Raw genomic sequence first — 17,660 nt, 5'->3', positions numbered from 1 at the left:
TCAGTTTAGTCGATTAAACAATGAAAACGCCAACAAATACAATACAAGGCTTGATGTCTTTATTATTTAAGCATAGACTGTAGCCATACAAAGTACATTATTTACATAAATAGTACAAAACAAACAAAACAAGGCGAAGAATTCTTATTTTTGAAATGAAAAAAATTCAAATATACATGTATGAAAATACACATATACATACATCCCAACAAGGATTTCTTTAAACTTTTTAAAAAATAATTTAAAATGAATTTGCTTGAACATACGATATATAAACGTTTTAAAAATTTTACTTATTTTGAGTTTTTTAATGAAATACATTTTTGATGAAGTAAACAAAATATGAGTACTGGGCTGGCTGCTATTGGTGTTGAAATAATATCAATTTTGTAAATTTACTTATACCAGCTGAAAATCTTACGACCGCTAACTAGATTGTTTTCAATTTATGCCATTTGTTGCGCCTACGCGTATTTTGTAACTGTTAATTCTGTGCATGAGAAATTCGTAGATGTCAGTTGGCATTATTTGCTATTTGTGTCGCTTTTTGGTCACTAAGGGCTCATTTACATACGTATATCTGAGCACTCAGCACAAATCGGTAATGCTAATCTGCGGAGTCCTTAAAACAATCAAAAATTTTATAATACTAATGGAAAACAAAAGCTTACTTTTTCATTTGGAGAACGAAATAGCCTAATGTACAATATTGATAGAAGCTAGACGGCTTGTTGAAATATACATATATTTAAGCCCCCTTTTTAAAAAAATGTAACGACAGCCTTGAGATTTTGTCTCCTGCTCTTGTTGTATATCTGTACTGTAATGTTTGACAGGCTGCACAGTTCAGTAGTAGTGATATAGAAGTATTACATATATGACTGATAATAGAACTTTGTTTATTAGTAAACAGGTGTGGAAATGTTCATACATAATGGTACATGTAAAATATGTACCTAATTTTAATAAGATTAGTAAAAAAAATTAAATATTTACACAGATTTTAGAACTAAGTCATCATTTACATATATGTGAATAAGAAAATCAGCTTTATATGACACTGAAATGAATAATTAAGCTAAGATTGTTTTTATTGTATGTATGTATATAAAAGAAATAAATAAAAGAAATTTTATCATGAAATAAAAAAAAAATTGTTCACTTTGAAGGGCAAAGGTTAAGGTTTTTTGCTTTTTGAATGTCTTATAACTTGAAATAAACCTCAAAATACTACCGATCATTTGTGATAAGTGATTTGTCTTCTGTTCAATACGGAGTATAGGTACCCACACCATCAACAAAAAGAAGATGGTATCCTCATTTTATACTTTCCATTGTGTCATTTTTTCATTATGAATAAGTTACGCGATGCAGGATATAAAAGGACATTGCTGGTTAATATTTATGGTTAACGAAATTTCCAAGCTCGGAATTTAAAGAAAGACAAAGAACATATACAAGTTAAACTTTTACAAATTGGACATTCTAAAAAATATATTTTTTACATGGGAGACGTGCTCCTTTATTGAATGCAAACTTATATCTGACTTTACACAATAATAATGCTTACAATCTAACCTACGTTTGCCTTACCGCGATGAAAGTGAAAACTGCTGATCACGCGCTTCCCACAGGTATTTTCAATTTGGTTTCCATTTACCGCTTATTGTTCACACGGTTTGCTTTGTGTGTGTTGCGCCTTCAGCAATTTTGTCAGTTTGTTATGTCTGGAGTATTATGTGTCTGAATATTTGTTTTTTTTTTTATATTATATAAATATGTGCCGTGGTAACATATATAATCGTTTTAAAACCCACAACTAAAAACCGAAGGAAAAGTTTGCCTGAATATTTCCATCTATATATATGAAAATTTACGTCTTAGAATTACCTGCGCGTATGTATTTATGGTTGTAGGACTGTGATCAGTCAGTAGCAGGTATAATACACGAGTATGCACACATACAATTATTGCAAAAACCAAAAGATTTAAAAGAAAATAATTTCATCCGCAAGCAAGAATACTCAGCTAGTCCAAGCATCAACAAAATGAAATAAAAAAAAAAAAAAATTAACAATACCCACACTAACCGTGAAAGTAGGTGGGATTCTTATTTAATATCACCCTTTGCGCATTTTCTGGAATACATGTACATACACAAAGAGATACCCACATGCACTTGTATATGAATCTAATTTCAAAGGAATCTGCAAGAATACAACATGTACATATTTTAGAATATGCTTATATGCACATTTGGGTATTTGTATTACAGCGTTTAACGCGTTCAAGGACAATCAAAATTTTAAGGAGCGGCAAAAACAGACAGCCGTTTTTGAAACTAGTCACTAATTCCACTAGAATTTCGTTACGTTTAAAATGGATTGCTACAAACTTTATTTTAGGAAATTTTTTTCCAAAATTTTCATTGACCTTAAATAACTTTTGATTCATCAGACTTCGCAAAAAATGTTGACAATGGACATGTAAAAATATTTTTCTTAATGGTGACTAATTAGATGTTTATACAAATCAAAAGATATGAAAAGAACAATTTTCCATACAACTTACATACATACATATGTATGTTTATGGGAAACAAAAATCCCTACCATATTAATCTTATTAAAATTAGGTACATATTTTACATGTACCATTATGTATGAACATTTCCACACCTGTTTACTAATAAACAAAGTTCTATGATCAGTACAGTTGTAAACGACCCCGATAACTATTTCTAGCTTAAGCCTCAAGCACAACTTTGGTTACGTAAATATATGTATGTAACTAAATAAATAAATATTAACAAAGCAACCCCAAACAAACAAAAATATATGCATATATGCACGTATAAATATATGTGCATGCTCATTTGCACAAGCGATGAGCGTAACATAAACGCAATCAGCCCAATTCTGAATATTCCCATGGGAGTTAATCTCCCAGAAATTTGTTTCTCCCAATTATAAACTCCCTGGGAGAAGATTTTTCCCACAAGTTTTGGGAAGAAGAATTCGAACTTCGAATCAGCTGTTTCGGGTAAATTTGACATTTCGTTTACAAGTTTTTATTTAGCGCGAAAAAGATTTAATTTATCAAAAATTAATAAAATAGTGGCTCAATATACAAATCTTTAGTATATTTGCATAAAGTCATCAATTTACCTACAAATAAAGTATTACCATTTACTATGAGGAGAATAGCAGCCCGAAAACAACAAGAATCTGAAGGTAAACCAATCTGAAGACAGAAGCATCAGATATACATTCTCGTGATTGATTAGTGTCCTCGCCATTCAACCAAATTTCTAAAAACATAATAACAAAAGGTTACTAGCGTAGAAATTATAGTGAAAAGTTTGTGTAATAGTCTGGAACAGGGGTCGACTGCGCGTACCCGCAGTTACGGTTCTATCTTTTCTAGACCCAAACTTATACAATTAAAATATAAAACTTAAAACTTTGAAAATTGTGTAAAAACAGAAAATTTGATTAAAGAATTAACATTTCTTTGTGCGCGGCATTTTCCAAATGTTACGAAATATATTTCTTTTCTATCGGCCGGTCAATTGCTTTGCATGTGGTAATGAGCGTTTCTTTGTCTTTACTCCAAGTGCTGCCGGCAAGAGATTTGAGGATTTTATTACGGTTCTGGATTTTAGGAACAAATTGCAGTTGCATGCTCCATATGCCATAGATCATAGTGAGCATTGAAATCACCTAAGATAATGCGATTATCGCCAGTGAGTAGTACGCTGATATCAGGGCAATATCCACTGGGGCAACAGGTGACAGGAGGGATGTAGATGTTGATGATTTCTAAATTTACATCGCCTGACCGGACAGAAGTGCCTTGACGTTCCTGAGTGTTTTAAACTTGGTCTAGAAAATTTAGAATATCTTCTATGCTTTTAACCTTTTTTTTTAATTATTAGGATTTTTTTTAGAAGACTATTATGCATTCTATAGCAACTAACCAAGTATATTTTTGTCTTGAAATGGTTCTCACCAAAAAGCGACACATTTAAACAAATAATAAAACTGTGCTGAGTTTTTTTAAATAGTTTTAGAGTCCTAACAGGAAGCCGCTGTGTTTTGATTCGCTGGACTACGTTGATGTCTGCGTTAAACTCGTAAAGCATATCTTTAAATCTTTTTCGATACTCGCCGCCGCCAACGTGTACGTTCGAAGAACTTTTTCTCGAACACTCCCAGAGTTGCCCTTGGGGGTTAGTCCCGGATACATTTTTAATAGTTATATTTTTTTCATTATTTCAAAATAAATCCAACATACCTGCTTGCTTTGAGGAAGCAGCGCCCAAACAACAAAATCAAACCAAGGAAGCGTTGAATAATGAATATCAGATCGCTAATCGTTTTGATAATTTTGGCGGCAGTTGGGGTTATTCAGGACACAGCGTAGAGGCTACAAGCTTTTCGGTCGATACTGATATAATGATTTGTAAATATGTAGTTTTTAAATGTTCAATCACATTCCAATCTTCAAAACGTTCTCTTTTTTCACTTCAGGCGGTTTCGGCATGTTTGGCGGACGCGGTGAATAAACTTGCAAGCAGAGACTTTTCGATTTAGGCTTTGACGGTGGCCGTTATGAAAAGGAGGGTGCACTTATATATGAGACGAAGGAAATACCATTTGAATGCGCGGCACGTAGTAAACATCATATTATGTTGCCGAAACCGCATTGCTGCACCATCGTCAAACTGTGGCTCATGCGGCCAGGCTTCAGTCACTACTGAGGATCAAGTTGTCTTCACTTTTAAGCCATCGAAAAAGGCTAATAATGGCACTGATATAAATTCAGGTCAATAGTCTGTCGTCTGATTACACAAGAATCAAAAAAACCAAGTGTAGCGGTCGACGTAGATCCGGTACAAGATGTACTACTACCACAATTGCAAAATTAAAACCTTTATGTAAAATTAGATACTGAATTGTCAATCTTTTAATTTTTTTTAAATTCATGGATATATAAAGCACAATGCAAATCGAAAAAATTCGATCATATACCTATATATTTTAGTAATTTTTACTAAATATTAAAATATAACAATATTGTAACGAATTTGCTTGCAAATCCTCTTATTTGCAATCCTCTGCTAAGTTCGAATCACTAAACTGTTGAATAAATAACTTCAATTTGTAATAATGCAAAATGGCCTTTATTAAAGTACTTCACAATAACAAACTGTGCAACGAATAGCTTGCTTAATAACCAAACTGCTTGACAACTCAAATCAAACTGAATTACTTCTTACTCGCTGGCGCCGCTTTTATAGTTTACGCTGCATACTTCTAGGCTCTTCGATTTCCAGAAGTTACTAGTTGTTTCGGCTACAAAATCGCCAGCCACAACTACGTGCACAAATTATTGCTCTCCCTTGTGACAACTCAGATAAGGTATATGCATGTGTTTGTAGTTTACAGTCTCCCTCACACACATAAGCGTATAAGTAAATTCATCTGTGTGTGACATCTCATCTCTCGCTGCCTTGTATGTAAATGTTGCTCGTCGGAATGTGTACATATGTGTAGACGCAATTATTGATTCGTTTATGTAGATACATAATGATTGAATTATTGATGTGAATTCACGTCACTGCTTAGCATCGGCCTGGAGATGGCAGCACTCCTTAGTTTTGCTAATATTCGTAACACTGCCCTCCACCTAAGTCTGATCGTCCCGATCAGACAAATCTCCCAATCTAAACGCCGCTAGCATCTCCAAATGTACCACCCTTCTAATCCGTGGTTTCCCAGTGGTTTGTATGCGGTAGATGGTATCACTGATCTTCTTCACAACTTTGTACGGGCCTTCCCAACTGCACCGAAATTGGGCTGGGACACCTTTCCGCCGGTGAGGGTTGTTTAACAGTACCAAATCTCCATTCCGGAAACCTTCCGAATTATTTTCCCTGTCGTACCTGTTTTCGATCTTACTACTCATTATTCTGGATCGTTCTCTCGCACTCTGTTGCTTGGCCAATGAAGAACTACTTTGTAGAGCTTGTTCTTGACGGATTGGCTTCACATACTCAGTATCGTTCCGACGTTTCCCAACAAAAGTGCGCGCTGGCTTGAAATCATCCTTGCATTCTTTCTGAAAAATTCTTTCAGTGAATTTAGTGCGTCCATTAGGGTTTGTTGATGCCGGTCTTTTCCTCGCAGGTACTTTTAATTTCGCTTTATTTGGCACATTCGATCCATCAACCTTTGCTCGATCTACTTTCCTTGACTTTCGTGGTCTCTGTCGAATCTCCTCGACCAGCACTCGCTTACTGCTGAACCCTTTTTCCAAACTGAAGTTAAGTGGCACATCTTGGTTCTCATAATGCATCACCCTTCTCTGCATATCGATCTTGATGTCATGGTCAACCAAGAAATCCACTCCCAATATAACTTCATCAACGATCTCCGCCACAACGAATTTGTGTAGAACCATGACCTTCCCAATTAGGACTTCACATATTACTTCTCCCTGAACTTGGTTATATTCGCCTGTGACCGTACGCAACCTCGCTCCAGGTAATGACTTTATTCCCCTGTAGACCAAATCAGATCGAATCAAGGAATGAGATGCCCCCGTATCTACAGTCAGTACACGCTCTTTACCATCCACATTCCCTCTGATGGTAAGACTGCTTGATTTCCTTCCAATTTGCGACACAGATATCACAGGGCATTCAATAGCTGGATCTAGCTCTCTACCTCTTACTCGCTCTTGCTCATCTCCTCCAGCTTTGCGTTTACGGCCACCCACATTGTTGGAACTATTAAGACCAAGATCGCAATGACGTGCTATGTGACCGGACTTCCCGCATTTGAAGCATTTGATAACTTTTTCACTTCGCTTTTGCGATCCTTTCAGTGCCTCCAATATTGCGTCTACCCACTCTGGCCTTTCTACTTCCACATGGCGTGCTTTGAAAACTGGCTTACACAGAAGCGACGCCGTTTCCTGAATCAGAGCTTGTGACACCGTTTCTGCGAATGTTGGCTTTGGGTTCGCGTATGTAGCTCGCTTCGTTTCCACGTCCCGTATGCCATTTATGAAACTCTGGATTTTTACCCTCTCGGTGTATTCCACGGGTGCGTCCGCATTTGCGAGATGAGCCAACCTTTCAACATCTGAAGCAAACTCCTGCAATGTCTCATTTGCTTTTTGGTAGCGGTTTTGCAACTCAATTTGGAATATCTGTTTTCTATGCTCGCTTCCATAACGTCGTTCTACAGCAGCCATCAATGCTTCATAATTGTTCCGCTCTCCTTCGGGAATCGTCAGTAGGATTTCCGCTGCTGGCCCCTTCAATGTCACGAACAGTGCAGCAACTTTATCTTCCGCATTCCAGTTGTTCACTGCTGCGGTCTTCTCAAACTGTAGCTTGAAGACCTGGAAAGGAAGAGAACCGTCAAAAGATGGAGTTTTTACCTTCGTATTGCTCGCTGAAGCAGTCGGCCGATTAAGTTGCAATTCCTGTATACGACCTCTCAATGCATCCACCTCTGCCTCGAATTTTTCTTCAAACTGCGTTATTTTCTCGTCCATACACGCTTCGAGTTTTGATGATATACGCGCCTCTTGCTCTTTCAGTTGTGTTTCCATCTTTGATGTAATCTGTGTCGACATTTCTGAAATACGTGTCTCATGTGTTTCCAGCTGGGATGCCATATATGCCTTCTGCTCTTCCAATTGTGATGTTATACGGGTTTCCTGCGATTCCAGTTGGGATATCATATACGTCTTCTGTTCTTCCATCTGTGATGACATATACGTTTTCTGTTCTTCCAGTTGTGATGACATGTTGGTGGATATTTGTGATGACATTTCTGTTATACGTGCCTCTTGCGCTTCCATCTTAGATGTTACTGTCGATGTTTGAGCAGTTATTGCAGCCAATATCATGTTCAAGTCTGTACTGGTAATTGTCTGTGATGATTCGTTTTTCTCTTCAATTTTTGTTGTCTCCTCGCCATCAAGATGAAAGACATACTCTTCCACATCAATTCCTTCTAATTCCATTGCCTCTCGTAGTCGTGACTGAAGTTCGAGTTTAATGCCAGTTGTATTCAATCCACGGTTCTCCAACTCCTTCTTCAGTTGCGGGATCTTCAATTCACTTAACTTTGCCATGTCCTTGTTGTCCTCTGGAATTTATTCAACAATTCCTCTTCTGACACCAATTGTAACGAATTTGCTTGCAAATCTTCTTATTTGCAATCCTCTGCTAAGTTCGAATCACTAAACTGTTGAATAAATAACTCCAATTTGTAATAATGCAAAATGGCCTTTATTAAAGTACTTCACAATAACAAACTGTGCAACGAATAGCTAGCTTAATAACCAAACTGCTTGGCAACTCAAATCAAACTGAATTACTTCTTACTCGCTGGCGCCGCTTTTATAGTTTACGCTGCATACTTCTAGGCTCTTCGATTTCCAGAAGTTACTAGTTGTTTCGGCTACAAAATCGCCAGCCACAACTACGTGCACAAATTATTGCTCTCCCTTGTGACAACTCAGATAAGGTATATGCATGTGTTTGTAGTTTACAGTCTCCCTCACACACATAAGCGTATAAGTAAATTCATCTGTGTGTGACATCTCATCTCTCGCTGCCTTGTATGTAAATGTTGCTCGTCGGAATGTGTACATATGTGTAGACGCAATTATTGATTCGTTTATGTAGATACATAATGATTGAATTATTGATGTGAATTCACGTCACTGCTTAGCATCGGCCTGGAGATGGCAGCACTCCTTAGTTTTGCTAATATTCGTAACAATATAATAAACAAAAACAAATAATTCACAGCAACAAAATTTTTCTAAAAATAGTTGTGTATAAAATATGAATTTGTCCCAAAAAGCCCTTGAGTATAAATTCAACATATTTTGGCATGAGATAGGGCGTTTTTGAAACGAAATCTTCCTATCTGAGAATGTCAAAATATATTGAATTCATACTCAGGGGCTTTTCGAAACAAATTCTAAATTAGGGTGTTCTTCGATCAAATTCTGAGATAGGGTTTGAACCAAATTTTGAGATGGGGCGTTTTTGAAAAGGATTTTGAAATAGGGTGAGATATACAGGTAGTATATTAGCAAAAATATAGTGATTTTTAAAAAGATGTTTTAAGGTGATAGAGAGTCCATAAATAAAAAAAATCAAAAGAAGTCCGTCGGCACAAGTCACATCTTCAGTTACAGTTTAACTGCAGAATTCTGAAGTGCAACGGGGTAGACGTCGTCACTATGGGAGTAAGTGATGGGTGACTACGCCTGGGCTGTGAAAGGCTAGGACGCAACTGCTATTGCGGCCCTGGGACTGGACGTCCTTGGGTAAGCATTGGGGTACCCGGTGTATTTGGGTTTTCTGCCTGGCAACATGGCGCAATGAAACCCGTCGGGGGGTTGCCGTAGCGGAAACCATAACATCTAGGAAAGTGGCACCGTCCAAGGCAGGAGCTGCATTGGGCGGATGTCACAAACATATATGTTCTGTGCTGGCACAGCAAGGAGCCACAAAAGATTTATAAAAGTTACGAGGACGTCGGGTTTTGGAATCTAGCCCAGAACAACCTGTCCGATGCAACCATCCCTTGCACGATACTGCTATTTCTTCCTTGCCGCCTTTGTTGCAATTTCGGGCTATGTCCGGCCTACCCTCCATTAAATCAACCAGTACTTTTAGTTGCTGTTTATTTGTGGATTTCTTCGACCTTGAACACACAAAAAGGCTTTTTATTTAAGTAAATTGAAAAATTTAACAAACATCTTACATTTTTAATTTTCGTTAATTTGCTGCTTTTCGATGCTCTTTCGAGTGAAGTTTCAAAACTTTCTTATTGAAAAATATTACTAGAAAAGTAAAGGATTTTTAATTTGTTAACAAACAAATGTTTTTCTCCCTTCAAAATCTTTAGGGAACTCCCAAAACGAACAAATCAATTCAAATTTTTTATTGCGTTCGTGATGTCTACTTTTCTCCCAAAACACTTTTCCCCTTTTTCGAAGTTCGTTTGTGATAGCGGGAATGGGAAATGGGAAAAAACTCCCAAGAAATTTGTGTTCGTGATTGTGGGAAGAACTAAAAGAACAAATAGAACCGAAATCGAAGATCTAGTTCACTTGTTCAGTTGAGAGACCCGGTCAATTGGACAAGTTCAGAACGAAACAAACCAACTCTATAACGAGTTTAGCGTTCAACTTTTGTGTATAGGGTATTAGGGTGGTTTCCGATAGCAGCCATTCAAACATTGTTGAATTTTTATGTTGGATTCTATCAACATTTATAGTTGACTTTTTCGCTGTAAGTTGGTAGAACGGATTTAATGTAAACAAGTAAGGAAGGCTAAGTTCGGGTGTAACCGAACATTACATACTCAGTTGAGAGCTGTGGAGACAAAGTAAGGGAAATCACCATGTTGTAAAAGGAACCTAGGGTAACCCTGGAATGTGTTTGTATGACATGTGTATCAAATAGAAGGTATTAAAGAGTATTTTAAGAGGAAGTGGGCCATAGATCTATAGATGGACGCCTTTTCGGGATATCGCCATAAACGTGGACCAGAGGTGACTCTAGAATGCGTTTGTACAATATGGGTATCAAATGAAAGGTGCTAATGAGTATTTTAAAAGGGTGTGGGCCTTAGTTCTATAGGTGGACGCCTTTTCGAGATATCGCGATAAAGGTGGACCAGGGGTTACTCTAGAATTTGTTTGTACGATATGGGTATCAAATGAAAGGTGTTAATGAGTATTTTAAAAAGGCGTGGGCCTTAGTTCTATAGGTGGACGCCTTTTCGAGATATCGACATGAAGGTGGACCAGGGGTGACTCTAGAATTTGTTTGTACGATATGGGGATCAAATGAAAGGTGTTAATGACTACTTTAAAAAGGAGTGGGCCTTAGTTCTATATGTGGACGCCTTTTCGAGATATCGCCATAAACGTGGACCAGGGGTGACTCTAGAATGTGTTTGTACGATATGGGTATCAAATTAAAGGTATTAATGAGGGTTTTAAAATGGAGTGGCCCTTAGTTGTATATGTGAAGGCGTTTTCGAGATATCTACCAAAATGTGGACCAGGGTAACCCAGAACATCATCTGTCGGGTACCGCTAATTTATTTATATATGTAATACCACGAACAGTATTCCTTCCAAGATTCCAAGGGCTTTTGATTTCGCCCTGCAAAACTTTTTCATTTTCTTCTACTTAATATAGTAGGTGTCACACCCATTTTACCAAGTTTTTCTCTAAAGTTATATTTTGCGTCAATAGACCAATACAATTACCATGTTTCATCCCTTTTTTCGTATTTGGTATATAATTATGGCATTTTTTTCATTTTTCGTAATTTTCGATATCGAAAAAGTGGGCGTGGTCATAGTCGGATTTCGGCCATTTTTACACCAATACAAAGTGAGTTCAGATAAGTACGTGAACTGAGTTTAGTAAAGATATATCGATTTTTGCTCAAGTTATCGTGTTAACGGCCGAGCGGAAGGACAGACGGTCGACTGTGTATAAAAACTGGTCGTGGCTTCAACCGATTTCGGCCTTTTTCACAGAAAACAGTTATCGTCCTAGGAGCTAAGCCTCTACCAAATTTCACAAGGATTGGTTAATTTTTGTTCGACTTATGGCATTAAAAGCATCCTAGACAAATTAAATGAAAAAGGGCCGAGCCACGCCCATTTTGAAAATTTCTTTTATTTTTGTATTTTGGTGCACCATATCCTTACTGGAGTTGAAAGTTGGCATAATTTACTTATATGCTGTAAAGATATTAACTTTTCTTTTAAAATTTGAATTAAAAAAAAAAATTTTAAAAAGTGGGCGTGGTCGTTCTCCGATTTTGCCAATTTTTATTAAGCAGACATTAAGTAATAAGAGTAACGTTCCTGGCAAATTTTATCATGATATCTTCAACGACTGCCAAATTACAGCTTGCAAAACTTCTAAATTACCTTCATTTAAAAGTGGGCGGTGCCACGCCCATTGTCCAAAATTTTAATAGTTTTCTATTCTGCGTCATAAGCTCAACTCACCTACCAAGTTTCATCGCTTAATGCATATTTGGTAATGAATTATCGCACTTTTCCGATTTTTCGAAATTTTCGATATCGAAAAAGTGGGCGTAGTTATTGTCCGATATCGTTCATTTTAAATAGCGATCTGAGATGAGTTCCCAGGAACCTGCATACCAAATTTCATCAAGATACCTCAAAATTTACTCAAGTTATCGTGTTAACGGACAGACGGACGGACGGACGGACGTGGCTCAATCGAATTTTTTTTCGATACTGATGATTTTGATATATGGAAGTCTATATATATCTCCATTCCTTTATACCTGTACAACCAACCGTTATGCAATCAAAGTTAATATACTCTGTGAGCTCTGCTCAACTGAGTATAAAAAGGTTTCAGTTTGTAGTCACATTTCTGTATGAAGCGTTTTGTTTGTTTGCGGAGAGAGGACTTTCCTTTTCAATTGCATACTTAGCCCGAAATAGCACTTCTTGGCAAGAATGATTATCCGTTGCATTTCTAATCTGATGCTGTTTTCGCTGTTAATACCGGTTCTATATTGACGAAGATCTTGAACAGCAAACAGTTTCTGTTGAATACTCACAAACCTGGGCATCCCAGTGATATCTGATTTAAGTGGCCCGCCTTCCAGAGACTTAAACAGTCATCTCCGTAAGCACTCTGAAGATATCCGGCGCATCATCATAATAAGCATAAACAGTACCCCAGTCTCATCCATGGGAATGTGTGTGGGGCTCTACTCTGTGTTCCATATTTCTCATTAACTCTATTTAGACCATTGGCACTTTAAAATATGTATGTTGCCCGATAACAACGATAGTTTACGCTTTTTGTGGTTTTGGCTTCACAAGTTCTTTATAACATTATCAATCATTAATTGTCATTAAGGGCGCCAAGATATCTACACGTGTGCACATTAGGGTACATCTTAATTGACATCTCTGTTCTACTATACGAGTATCACATACTCGATCTAAAGCTTTTCCAAATATTAGATCTCTATATATGTATAAATATGAAAGTATGCACGGGGTCAGAGCATCACGCCTAAACCACACCATCGAATAACGCGAAAATGTACCTCGGAACGGTAATAGACATATTTTGTTTACAACAAATGTGGGGAAGTGGACCAGGGGCCGACATATCTATATATATAAAAATGAATTTGTGTGCGTTTAAAGCTGAAAAACTGCTATAACGATTTTAATATTTTTTTCTTTGTTATTTTCGAACTGATTCTGGGATCATTTATGGCAAAATTTTTTTGTTAAAAACTTCAATTGAAAAATATTTTAGCTAATACTCCAAAATGGTTTCACCGTATTCAATATTTTTTTCCATGGTGGAATAACCAGGTGAAGTAAGCCGGTAATTGTCTCGCTCTAAATTTTTCTTTGTTCTGTCATTCGGCTAAGGTCGTCCTTTGCTATTCATATTGTATATATTTCCATTATATATGTATGTTAAATTTGTTCCAAAAAAAATTTAAACAGGTCTTTGTTAAAACAAACTATTTGTATCCACGTCATATCCTGCATCAAGAACACCAAAACTGTCGTATTACACCTCATTTACGCAAACACTTCGGTAAAACAATGGATTTCTAAATATAGTTACAAAAAATTTTAACTCACTGTGGTTGTTTTGTCCTAAAAATCAGACCACTAAGATAAGAGGAATGTTACAGTTATTTATTGTAATTTAGAACATAAGAATCCGGCTCGATCGGATCAGCATCTTCTGGTTCTTGACCGACTGCCGCGAGTTTATTATATCCCCTGTCATATTTTAGTAATTAATAACTTGGTAACATTAGTAATACAGCATGAATTCAACTGTCAATAGCTTTTGGGGGATCTTCTGATGAAGTTGATATATTAGAAGAGTTTATGTTTTACTTCCGAGTCTCAACGACAAATCCACAGGCAGATGGAAATAACAGTGGATTTTAATAGATGGAAACACATTTAAAAGTATTACGATCATTTCCAAGTGTGACTATAAAATATTTTATCAAACCCGAAACCCATTTAAGTGTGCAAAGTTACTACTGTTCAACTAAATAATGGAGGATGGAATAATTTTATGCCCGGTTTTTCGATGAAAGCTTCAACTGCAGTTGAAGTTGAGGTCAGTTTACTTTAGGCGCATTATTGAATTTTAGTACTCATCACAGTTTAAGTTTTTTAAAAAAAATTGTACCCTCTTCTGACCGTTGAAAATACATCCCTACCGTTTCAGATAGCGTACATCTTCTGTCTGTTTTATTTACTTCACCTGGTAATTCCACCATAATTTTTTCTTTCCTTTATTCAATCCGACTAACCGTTTCCGAGGAAACCAAGCCTTAAGTGTTCATTTATAGCAAAAAAAATTTGAAAATCTTCAATTTATTTATGTTATTGCTTATAGAACTAATTGTGCTGTTATTATTCCTGCTGCTTTGGCTGGTTTTAAATAAAAAAATAAATGTAAGGCGCGATAACCTCCGAAGAGATCTGAGGCCGAGCTTCTCTTCCAATTTGCGTCGTGCTCCTCTTGATTTTCCATACAAATTGGCCGGACGGGACCTACATGTTTCATGCCGACTCCGAACGGCATCTGCAAGGCCGATGAGTTTCCACTGAGAGCTTTTCATGGCACAAATACACCCGGAGCGCTTGCCAAACACTGCCGGGGGCGACCCCGCTTAGAAAAATTGTCTTCTAATTGAAAAATTTTATTTCTAAAATTTTGATGTTGTTTTGCCCGGGGTGTGAACCCAGGGCATACGTGGGGGTACCTAGGCGGAGCACGCTACCATCACACCACGGTGGTTGGCTGTTTTTATACCTTGGTTTTATTTAGCTTGACTTGTCAGGGTGGACGGCCGTCACGAATTTTGTAATTGAAATTTAAGTAACTTCCCGATAAGCTACAAGCTTCAAACTTGGAATATAGTTCAGAACCCGATGACAATGCAATAATAAGAAAAAATCGCCGATAGGTGGCGCACGGATCGAAATATTAAAAAAAAAACGTATTTGGTCCATATTTGGAACACATAATACATACATGAATGGAAAGCGACCTATGATGTCCGATTTGGCTCATATTTGGAACAAATATTACATACAGTCCGGTAGAAGTGACATCAAAAAATTTGGAGTTGGAGGAGGGACAAGCATACGTAGCGCAGAGTCGAGTAAAGTCTTTGGAAGGATTATGTATTTAGGCCTTAGATTGTAACAAATTGTCAGGAAAGAGTCCGTTACATGAAGTAATAATAATATTAAAAGCTAGAAAATAATTAGGTAGGTCCTAGGTACTAGTCATCATATTCCTCATCAATCTAGGGGCTTCATCAGACAATTAAATAAAAGCGTTGGACGAGAGTACTCCCCATAAAGGAGAGAAATGAAATGCTGTACAAACAATTTCTACTGAATACACAGAAACTTGGGCATCCCAACAGATATTTGATTAAAGAGGCCCCGCCTCCCAGAGACTTAAGAAGTCATCTCTGCAAGATTATGAGAAAACACGGCACTTAAGAAGCCGTATGAAGAAAAAGAGCACAAAAAGGTCCTCAGAGAAATCCATCAAATAGCATCGGACCTCTATGCCAGGAATTGCGAGGCGCCACATTTCTTAAAGTCAAAAACACTTAACTCGCAGTAGTGGAAAGCAAACTCCCCAGGGAGGCGCGCGTCACTCTGACTCAATTTCCATCTGGATACTGTAACAGGTTAAACTTTTACTTCTCCAGAATCAACTCCGACACACATAATGTATGTTTTGCTTGTAACGAGTCCCCATATGACAACAACCATATTTTCAATTGCAATGTGGAACCAAAGCCTCTTACACCCCTTTGTCCTGGTCCACGCCTTTGGAAATTGCAAGTTTCCTTGGACTCCCGTTAGAGAATATTGATGACAATTTATGAGTGATCGCACCCATTGGATGGAGCGAAGACTGCTACAACAACAACAACATACTCATACACATTTATTGGAATAGAGAGCAGTATACGAGGCGTACGCTGCATAAAAGCGACAAGCACGAAACTTCATGCAGCTAAACGTACAGTAATGTTGGTCGCTAGGCATACGTACGCCTAGCAAAGAGGAAGAACAAAACGTTTGTTTACATTTTTTGTATGCAAATTTGTGTAATTTATTAGAAAGTGCTATTTTAGTTAAGAAAAGTGCGTGAAGGGTATATTTCCTGAAATGTGATACTCTGAAGATTCAACCATTCAGTTCCGTTGACTAAAACTTTTCTATTTCCTCTCAGGAAAAGAAAACAAACACTCCGAAAAACTGAATTACAGACCGCAGGCGTTATTTTCCTGCACGTTACTTCATATTTCAGAAAGGCATTAATGTAGTTTTTTTTATAATACTGGAAAAATCAGTGCTGCAGATAAGTCAAGAAGCAGCACTTAAATTAATAAGGGCGAGTACTTACAAATGCGACTCCATTTTGAACATAATGTCAATAAATGCATCCAACACAAAAGCTTTACGCAAAAAGCGTGTAAAATATGGTCTTAGATCTAAGGTCTTCGCATTACATAGCTCAAAACCGGTGGCAGAATTTGAAAACCTGCTAATGCTTTCGGTGTAGTTCCGCCACTGCTATGCATGTGCATGTATATTAATAGATCTGCATGATCGCAGGCACTTCGTGTCGTGTCGACATGTCTCACACGCACCTTAAGTTCGTATGTATTATGTGAAATTTCACATCCCTAATCAAGACGATTTATCGCAGCATAACATATAAAATTATTTTTTACAAATAAACGTTTACACTGTGTAAGGAACAAAATGAGACAATAACCAGTAAATACGGGACTGTCTTCGGCTGTGCCGAAGACTTCGTACCTTTCATGAATGGGGCTGAACAATAATCTTATCCCGTTCCTAATCTCCAAATAATCGGATGTATAAGATAAGAAATATATAGTGAACAGATGAAACTACATAAACGATTTTTAAGATAAATATAAAATAAAAAGGGCAAAAAACCCCCTTACCTGAATGATCGGTTGTATGGGATATATATTATATATAGCTCCGATCGAAATGATTTTTACAGGAAATTTTCTATGATATATTAGAATATATATCACCATGTTTCACGTTTTTATATTGGAAACTAAGGGAGAAATGGCCAAAAATCTTTCTATCTGAACGATCGGTTGTATGGGAGAGGTATATACTATATACATATAGCTCCGATCAAGGTAGTTTTTTCAGGAAATCTTCTATGATATATTAGAAAAAATATCACCAAGTTCAACGTTTGTATATTGGAAATTAAGGGAGAAATGGCTAAAAATCTTTCTATCTGAACGATCGATTGTATGGGATATATATTATATATAGCTCCGATCTAAATGATTTTTTCATGAAATCTTCTATGATATATTACAATAAATATCACAAAGTTTAACGTTTTTATATTTGAAATTAAGGGAGAAATCGCCAAAAATCTTTCTATCTGAACGATCGGTTGTATGGGATATATACTATATATAGCTCCGAACAAAGTGATTTTTTCAGGATATGTTCTATGATATATTAGA

At 36.9% G+C, this 17,660-nt stretch overlaps 1 protein-coding gene across 1 annotated transcript in view; it reads left to right on the top strand.

Annotated features, from left to right (window-relative positions):
• The window catches only part of LOC137245902 (uncharacterized), a 109,065-nt gene that overhangs the window by 69,302 nt on the left and 22,103 nt on the right, over positions 1–17,660 (top strand). Inside the window, exon 5 of the mRNA XM_067777093.1 lies at positions 1,513–1,634. Within this exon, the coding sequence (XP_067633194.1) occupies positions 1,513–1,634 (122 nt within the window). The remainder of the gene's footprint in view (positions 1–1,512; positions 1,635–17,660) is intronic.

Source organism: Eurosta solidaginis, chromosome 3 (genome assembly GCF_040869045.1).
Source record: "Eurosta solidaginis isolate ZX-2024a chromosome 3, ASM4086904v1, whole genome shotgun sequence".
NCBI lineage: Eukaryota > Metazoa > Arthropoda > Insecta > Diptera > Tephritidae > Eurosta > Eurosta solidaginis.
This window is presented reverse-complemented; position numbering and strand designations above follow the sequence as displayed.